The sequence below is a fragment of the Helianthus annuus genome, chromosome 12 (assembly GCF_002127325.2).
Source record: "Helianthus annuus cultivar XRQ/B chromosome 12, HanXRQr2.0-SUNRISE, whole genome shotgun sequence".
Taxonomy (NCBI): Eukaryota; Viridiplantae; Streptophyta; class Magnoliopsida; order Asterales; family Asteraceae; genus Helianthus; species Helianthus annuus.
The window spans coordinates 145,178,965-145,188,221 of record NC_035444.2 but is presented as its reverse complement, the minus strand read 5'-3'; the positions used below and the strand labels follow the sequence as shown (position 1 = coordinate 145,188,221).

At 36.0% G+C, this 9,257-nt stretch overlaps 2 protein-coding genes across 5 annotated transcripts; one reads left to right on the top strand and one right to left on the bottom strand.

Moving 5' to 3' along the window:
• The first annotated feature begins 466 nt into the window (after positions 1–466).
• Positions 467–5,605, top strand: LOC110889566. Of its 4 annotated transcripts, none has more exons than XM_022137121.2 (12): positions 467–1,083; positions 1,170–1,255; positions 1,856–1,916; positions 2,361–2,435; positions 2,536–2,649; positions 2,743–3,069; positions 3,577–3,974; positions 4,047–4,146; positions 4,235–4,294; positions 4,748–4,834; positions 4,911–5,030; positions 5,112–5,605. In XM_022137121.2, exons 2-12 carry the CDS (start codon positions 1,176–1,178, stop codon positions 5,412–5,414), a joined length of 1,725 nt encoding a protein of 574 aa, XP_021992813.1. In that variant the 5' UTR covers positions 467–1,083; positions 1,170–1,175; the 3' UTR covers positions 5,415–5,605. The 4 variants fall into 4 exon arrangements, with proteins under 4 accessions (XP_021992813.1, XP_035836928.1, XP_035836927.1 ...); XM_035981035.1 differs by having other exon boundaries at positions 546–802; positions 1,170–1,360; XM_035981034.1 differs by having other exon boundaries at positions 546–1,083; positions 1,170–1,360.
• On the bottom strand, positions 5,488–6,185 carry LOC110889567 (STS14 protein). The gene has a single exon (XM_022137123.2). The coding sequence runs from the start codon at positions 6,160–6,162 to the stop codon at positions 5,659–5,661; it is 504 nt and encodes a 167-aa protein (XP_021992815.1). The 5' UTR covers positions 6,163–6,185; the 3' UTR covers positions 5,488–5,658.
• Between the last annotated feature and the right edge of the window lie 3,072 nt (positions 6,186–9,257).

The following is a 9,257-nucleotide window of genomic DNA, read 5'->3' as shown; positions in this document are numbered from 1 at the left end:
AAGACACTGTTTATAACGAGCTCATTGATGAAGATACGTATTATAGACTAAAATATGATATTGTGGAGCATCTTGGAGAACAAAATTTACCCCACCTTTTGGCGGATTCCAACGACGATAGTGAAATTAGGTTTTTTTTTAAATTTATTTTTATATTTTAATATCATGTTATTTATTTTAATTTTGTGTAATGTGTTTTTTTAATTAAAAGTACCTTTATTTACATTAAAATATGTTTTATTTATTTATGAATAATTTCTAGAAATAAAAAATATATAACTCAAACACCCTAGAGTGATTGAATCATACCCTCTGATTGAGTGTAAAATGGGGAGTTGACATGGCATGCTATTATTGGGTAGAGAATAACTCAAACACCCTAGAGTGATTGAACGATACCCTCCACCCTAATTGGTTTCCGAATTACAACACCTTTTAGGTCCATTATTGGACAATTTCCAATAGCGATGTGCTTCAAATTAACTTAATATAAATGCACACTAAACTAATAAACTATTGCCATTTGCATACACACCTTTTATTCTTTTAACAACAAGGGCCATGCCACAAAGACTCCATTGTATATAAATTGCAGTATGGGACAAAGGTGGAAGAAGACGGTCACCAACTCCCACTTCCCTGCAACTTATAATAGTGTCTAGAAAGCACAATGTGGCCTTATTTTTTACACATTTTCAACCTGTAATCAACCCAAGTAACACAAAACCCTCTTGATTTCATCTTTGTTTCATTGATCAGAAGCTTAGAGCTTAGAACTTGGAACAATATCTTTTCTGTCAAAGTAAGTTGAAGTTCATACCCTTTTGACCTTTGTTCTTCTTTAAACAAATACCCAAAAAGAAAAGCTATAAAGATTCTGCCTTTCTTCACTGTTAAGACTTGCACAGTGGATACAAAGATGAACCCACATTCTTTAGCCATTGTTTAAGCTGCTTTTGTGTTCATATGCAAGAACAAAAGTTGGGGTTTTGACCTTGATTTCAGTCTTTCAGAGGGTTTTTTAAGGACCCACAGAATTTTATGGTTGTGGGTCTGTAAAAGTTTTGAACTTTGATACTCTTGGTATGTGAGTGTTTGCATTTTTCTTTTCCCTATTTTTCATTAAAAAAAAATGCTGAAAGTGATAATGATTTGTGTTTGATATGCAGGAAGGAATGAGTTTTGAAGAGTGTAGTACTAGCAGTAGCATGGGTGAAGTTGGATCAATGAAATCTGTTCACAGGCGTTCTAAAAGGTACCTACTGGGGGTGCAAACGAGACGAGCCGAGCCCGAGCTCGACCAGGCTCGAGCTCGAGCTCGTGTAACATATGAAAGCTCGAGCTCGAGCTCGGCTCGAAGGTAATTTTTCAAGCTCGAGCTCGGCTCGGGCTCGACTCGTTTAGTATTTTTTAATTAATTTATATTAATTATAATTATTATTATACATATAATTTAGTTATTTTTTATATTTATATAAATGGTAATTATTATTATATAAATATATGTTTAATATATTAATAAAAAAATATATAAATAGAAAGCTCGATTAGGCTCGCGAGCCGGCTCGAGCTCGATAAGCGAAGCTCGGGCTCGAGCTCGAGCTCGGCTCGTTCGAGCTTTTTTTCGAGCCGAACTCGAATAGCTCGCGAGTAGCTCGGCTCGTTTGCACCCCTTGATTGATTGGTTTGTTGAACTGAAAATGGTAACAAGTAAAACTTTTTGAGTATAAGGGTAAAACTGTCATATTTGGGAACATGAGAATTATATAATTATATTTGCTATTTGGTATGATTTATAGATGTTTACTAATCTTATGAAGTTTCCTTTTGTATTTATTTTATTTAACAATGGCAGTTTTCCTGACAAGAGTAAATTTAAAGAAGATGTCATGGAACCTTCTCAATGTTTTAAGTTGGTATGTATGCTTTAACTTATAACCTGTTTATATTCTTGAATAAGAAAAGATTCATGTTTGTTTATTAAAAGAAAAGTAATGTGAGTTGTGAGGAAACAGTAGATGTCAAAGTGTTTATCTTTGTATAGGATGTTGCTAGTTTTGGTTGGTTGGTTTGTCCAAAATTCAAACTTTTTCCTAAAATAATAAAAAATGCTCAACCTAACCTAAGATAACATTTGACTTATGGAACATCTTGGATTTAGTTATTTACATTAGTAGTAAGTATTAACTAAATAAAAGAAAGTTGTAACAACTAACAAACAATCTCTAAATCGGAGGCCGAAAAGACGGAATTTGGCCCCCACGGTTGGACAGGTCGTGGGTCCCGCAACTCCTACAAGATGAAAGTCCATATGTGTCTTGATCATTTTTTCTTTGTAAAACTCTGTAAACTTATATCAGGAAAAGGGTCACTCGAAGATTGCTAAAAAGAATCACTTGCCTAATTCTCAAACCCAGATCTCATTACAGGATGAGGTACAATTCTAAATCGTTATAAACGGCAACTGTTACTTACAGCCCAGCCCTCCTTCAATTGTTAACAACAACATTTCTAATACTTATTCATCGTTTTCAGATATTGCAGCTCAAGAAAAGACTACAAGACCAAGTTAGTGTGCGGGGTGCTTTTGAACAAGCGTTAGGATGTCCATCTTCTAACGACATTACAAATCAAGCCTCTGTTCCAAAGGTGGTAACTTTACATTCCACATAGCAAACGATACGTATTTGTTCCGTGATATATAGACCAATAAACGGACATCGTGTCTCATAATGATTGCAGCCTGCAATAGAGCTAATTAGAGAAATCGCGGTTTTAGAGTATGAAGTTTCACATTTGGAGCGATATCTTCTCTCACTGTACCGGAAGACATTTGATCATCAAACTTCATGTCCATCACCATCAAGAAATGATCAAAGGTTAATTACTCCAAGAGGAAAGATTCTAGAAACTTCTAGAGCCGATATCTCGTTACAACACAACTCTAATAGATGTTTTGAAGAAGATGAAGTTGTAGCTTCTGGTATTCAACATTCGGTAACAAGAACTTCACCTGTTTTTGGCAAATCGTTACGCGCTTGTCACTCTCAACCACCATCTATGATGGAGGTACCTTCAAATTTCCACAAAATAATAAATTATTGTGTAAAATGCCATTTTCGTCCCTGAGGTTTGGCCAGTTTTGCGACTTTCGTTTAAAGGTTTGTTTTTCCGCATCGGGATCCAAAAGGTTTGAAATCTTGCCATTTTCATCCGGCGAGTTAACTCCATCCATTTTTCTTCATTAAGTTAGGGGTATTTCCGTCTTTTTTTGTTAACTTAAAGGGCAATTCGGTAATTTTCAGGGGTATTCGGTCTTTTTACATATAGTGAAAAAGACCGAATTTCCATTTAAGTTAGCAAAAAAGACATAAATATCCTTGACTTAACGAAGAAAAATGGATGGAGTTAACGAGCCGGATGAAAATGGCAAGATTTTAAACCTTTTAGATCCAGATGCGGAAAAACAAACTTTTGTCGCAAAACTGGCCAAACCTAAGGACGAAAATGACATTTTACTCTGTTATTGTTTAGATAAGATGTTTTTAGCTTATGAATATGTATCTTTCTATGCAGTACGCTCATACGACTTCAAACATAACTAGTCTAGCTGAACACCTCGGTACTAGAATAACCGATCATATTCCCATGACACCAAATAAGGTATCCGAAGATATGGTGAAGTGCGTGTCGGCTATATACTGCAAGCTTGCAGACCCGACATTAACTAACAATGGTCTCTCGTCTCCTACGTCATCTTCATCATCTTTCTCACCGAAAAACCTCCCCGATATGATGTGGGGTCCAGGGTTTAGAAGAGATTCATCGTCGTTTGACGTGCAGTTAGATAACCCGTTTTATGTTCAAGGGCTTAAGGAGTTTAGTGGACCTTACAGTACAATGGTTGAGATTCAATGTCTTTATAAGGATAATCAGAAACTTAGTGAAGTTGAACACATGCTGCAACACTTCAGGTGATTGAACGAAAACCATATTTTTTTTTATTTTTCGGGTTTGGTTTGTTTTGATTAAATGGTGTTTTTTAGGTCGCTTGTTTCTCGATTAGAGGACGTAAATCCGAAGAAACTGAAGCACGAAGAGAAGTTGGCGTTTTGGATTAATGTACATAATGCATTGGTGATGCATGTATGATTTTTATTCATCAAGTGATATGATTGGTTTATTATTAACATGGTATTTAAAGTAACATTGTATTCTTCTGTTAAAAAAACAGGCTGTTTTGGCATATGGAATCCCACAAAACAATATGAAGAGGGTTTTTCTACTGTTGAAGGTAAGCGAAAGCGGTATAATTTTTATTTGTTGTTTCTTGCAAGTATTTATTATCGATCATATTTATGTTATACGTTGCGTGGAAGCGTCAAAGATTTTTTTTTTTTTTTTAACAAACAACTCTTTTAGAGAAAGTTAATAAATTTCTGAATAAGAAAACTATTGCATCAAGCGCCTTTTTACAGGAAAATCTAACTTGAAGGGATTGTCAAATATTGGAAATAGAAATTGCCAGCCGAAATTTAAAATTAAATGACTGAATAAACGTGTGAATTAATGACACGTTATTACAATTAAAACAAAATAATTTAAAAATTTGGGCTTCGGATGAAGGATTTTGGGTCTGGAAGTGCGACGTAACTCCAAACAGGTCAAAAGTCATGCCCGTTTTTTATTTGTTGTTACCAACATTCAACATTAAAAGTGTATGTTTTTATTTATTTGGGTGATTTAGGCTGCATATAACGTTGGTGGTCACATAGTAAGCGCAGATGTGATTCAGAACCATATTCTGGGATGTCGAATGTCTCGTCCTGGACAGGTAGATGAAAAAAAATATATATTATATATTTAGATTTATCACTTCTATAACTTTTATTATATTTCTTGAAATCTAGTGGCTCCGACTGTTATTATCTTCAAGAACAAAACTAAGAGCAGGAGACGCATACGCAATTGATCATCAAGAGCCCCTTTTGCACTTTGCACTTTGTTCAGGATGCCATTCCGATCCTGCGGTACACATTCTTCATTTAAAATCAAACAAAATTCATTTAATACACCAAAATCTTTTACTTGAAAGTTGAAACTTCTCACAGGTTCGTGTTTACACCCCAAAACGAGTTATCAACGAGCTAGAAACAGCTAAAGAAGAGTTCATCAGGGCCACATTTGGTGTAGGGAAAGACCAAAGAATTCTTTTACCAAAAATCGTCGAAAACTTTGCTAAAGACTCGGGCTTATGTGCGGCTGGTGTGATCGAAATGATCCAACTTTGCTTACCGGATACAATTAAGAAAAGCATAAACAAAAACCAAATCGCGAAATTACGAAAGAAGATTGAATGGGCTGCTCATGATTTTGGCTTTAGGTATCTAATTTCTAAGGAACTTGTGAAATAACATCTTATGTTCTGTTTTTTAAGGTTTATTTCTTTTTCTTGCTTGTGTGGCTTAATTGTTAGTGAGTTGTACATTATGCAATAAAAGGTGTACATTACTGCATTGTTATTGGACAACAGAGTACAACTCATTACTGCATAACAGATCCAGATGCTACATTGGCCAGCTAAACATCAATTAATTAAAAAAAAGAAAGAAAAAACAATTAAAAACTTATTTTGGCTGCTTCAAAACCCTCTTTTGATCAATATGGGCTTTCTCCGATCACATTTCCAGGAGGATTATAAAAGCATATAGCCAATGTTGACTGATCCGAAAGACAACTCGCTAGAGCGCACCCGAGCTCGGCCGAGTTCCGCCACACGACTTGCGTGTACACCCCGCACCGGTGGTCGGGTGCACACGAGTTGTTTTCGTGAGTGTAGTACATTTTCTCCGAGACCCAATTCTCGACCACCTTCCGCGGGGTCACCACCTCTCCAGTGGCCCACATCTGGTTGCCGCCGTACTTTCCGCTTGTTAAATTCGCAAACCGGCAGTTCTCTCGGTCGCGCTGGAACCGGACTAGTAAACTTGTGGCTTTCGCCAGCTGGAAGTTCCACTTGAGCGGGCCGACACCAACTTCGGCCCGCGCTTGGTTGTGGGCATCCAGGTACTCCTGACCGTCCGGCGGTATCACCACCGCCGGCGGTGGTTGCGCAGTGGCGTGCCACAGGAGTACTGTTAACACAAAGAAAATTTGCTTCATTTTTTTTACAAGCAACAAAAGTCCCATTGGGGGGTAGTTTTTATTTATGGGTTAAGTTTGTTGGTTGACATTAATGCCCTTGGTGAGATTTATTTGTTGTAAGGTGGGAAATGGATGTGGAAGGGTATTATGGTAATTTAGTTTATCTCAAAATAATTTTATGTGTTTATTGACTTTGGGCAGTTGGCAAATGGTACCCACGTGATGTGATTTTAATTTAGCAGCCGCACGTGAATTGGTTTTGGAAGTACTCACAGGCGGAATAGCCGTCTATTGTTATCGGAATAAAATATCTGACCCATAAAGGGAGAATTGTTTGCTTATTGGGCTGAGGAAAGCCCATTAAATAAAAAACAGGCTGATAATTTTATAGGGCTATGTGGTCCATTATGAGGTGAGGGGGTTGAAAAATGAAAAAACATCGCTGGTGTTTATTGTTGGGCTTTTTAAGAAGAGAAAATGATATAAATAAATCCCAAATGAACACAATGTTTACTGTTTACCTATGAATCTATGATCCCTAGTACCACTTGTGCTTTTTATGAGATTTAATGAGTAACATATATGAAAGAAAACATAAACATTCAATAACTCTACACATTAGGAGAACATTAAAATTATATACGGATGAAATCCATCAATCTCTACACATTACGAAAACGTTATAATTATATACGGATGAAATCCATCAATATAATTAATGCATACTCGTAGTTTGAATGGGAGGAAGATGCACATTCAAACTGCATTGATAATCAAAAGAAATGAACGATCACAAACCCGTTGTGAAGATGTTAGTGTATTGTGAGAAAGAATATGAAGAACGTGTATAAGAAGGTTCTCACTTAAAACAGTCTCTCTATCTCTTACGAGATATTGGCGGCAATTGATTAGGCTTCTCTAAGGGGGTTGTGGCCCTAAGTTATAATTAGGGTAAATTACTTGTTCACCAAGTTGGGTGATTAGTATAAATACATTAGTTAAGTTTAGGGTTTTTGTATTAAGAGTGTTTAGGGTTAGGATATAATAGGAAGTTTATTTGGCTAAGAAGGCTAGGAAGTAATCTTGACCATCCATTTTGGTTAATCAAGGGCTAAGATTAAATGAGGGAAATTGAAGAGAAGAAAAGAGCCGCGTGAGTTTGTTTAGGGGCATTCTAGTCAATCCAAGGCAATAGTTTCTCTCTCCTCCAATCCCCCCCCCCCAATTTTTTAAACGTTAATAACTCTTTCATACGACATTATTTTTTTTTTTATAAAAATTGCACCAAAAAAACGAGCGTTTTTTATCTTTAAAACGAGTATACTATTGCTATATTTTCGAAAAAAAAAATTTAAAACCCAGTTGCGTAAAACGCAATGGAAAAAACCCAGTTGCGTAAAATGCAATGAAAAAAAAAACCTAAAAAATGACATTTTTCTAAAACGCAATGCACCAAAAACACAAAGAAATGTCTTATTTGTAAAACGCAATGGCTAGAAAACACAAAGAAATGTCTTATTTCTAAAACGCAATAGCCTAAAAACACAAAAGAAAGTGTACTTTCTAAAACGCAATGGACTGAAAACACATAAAAATGTGTTTTACCTAAAACGCAATGCACCAAAAACACAAAGAAATGTCTTATTTCTAAAACGCAATGGCCAGAAAACACTTAAAATGTCCGTTTTTTAAAACGCAATGGACTGAAAATACATAAAAATGTGTTTGACCTAAAACGCAATGCACCAAAAACACAAAGAAATGTCTTATTTGTAAAACGCAATGGCCAGAAAACACTTAAAAATGTCTTTTTTCTAAAACTCAATGGACTGAAAAAGCATAAACATATGTTTTACCTAAAACGCAATAACTAAAAACACTTCAAAAATGTGTTTATCTAAAACGCAATAGCCAAAAAACACATAAAAATATCTTATTTCTAAAACGCAATGGCCTAAAAACACAAAAGAAAGTGTATTTTCTAAAACGCAATGGACTGAAAACAAAAAAAAATGTGTTTACCTAAAACGCAATGAACTAAAAACACTTCAAAAATGTGTTTTTTCTAAAACGCAATGGCTAGAAAACACATAAAATTCTCTTATTTCTAAAACGCAATGGACACAAGCTGACCTGTCTGTGAATTTGTCTAAACCAGAGAGTAGCAAATCAACCCCAGCCAGGGGCTCTGCCCCTTGGACCCCGCCAGGGGTTGGCGCCCCTAGGACCCTGCTACCAGCGGCGCTGCCCCCGGACCCCCGCCAAGATCGTAAAACGCAATGACTAAATCAAAAACCCAGATAATAAAAATGAAATTAAAAAATTTCTTACATGGATCGAAGTCGGTTTCTTCAACGATTGACGAAATTTGAATGATTGAAACACTTATCAGAGATCGAATCGAACGGATCGAGTGATTATCTTCAAAATCACCAGAAAAAACGAGATTTTGTATGAAATTAAACTGGGTTTTCTTCAAAAAATCTGAAGAACACGTTGATCGGGTGTCTGAATCATTGATTGGTGATGAAAATCGCACTATAATGTAGTGATTATTGAGATAGAAAGTGAAAAAATGGTTGAAGATGATGGGTTTTGAAAATGGTGGGTTTTGATGTTACTGGGAAGAAGAAGGAATAAGAAAAGGATAAGATTGACTAAAATACCCTTCCTCTTTATTTTAAATTTTGCCACATGTCCTAATCCTATTGCTTCCTATACTTCCTAGTGAAAATAAACTTCCTATTTAATCCTCACTCAGAGTGTTTATTGTATTAAGGTTTTGAGTCTATTTTCCTTAGTATAATTAAAAGTGAGTTCTCTTAAAATTGTGTGTTTGTTCTTTCAATTAAGCTATTCAAGAACCCTAATCGTTAGAACAAAAGAAGAAGACAATCGCGAAGGAGAAGTCTGTAGCCGTCTCCGCAAAACTTCTCAAGCCGCAAGAAGATGGGGGATGCCAACAATGCGCTACCACCGAAAAGGAAGGAAACAGGACCTTCTAATGTCCAGTGTCCAATGTTAACTTCTACAAACTATTCGGTTTAGGCGATGAGAATGAAAATTGTCATGCGTCTAAACAAAGCCTGGGAAGCCATTGACCCAGGTAGTAC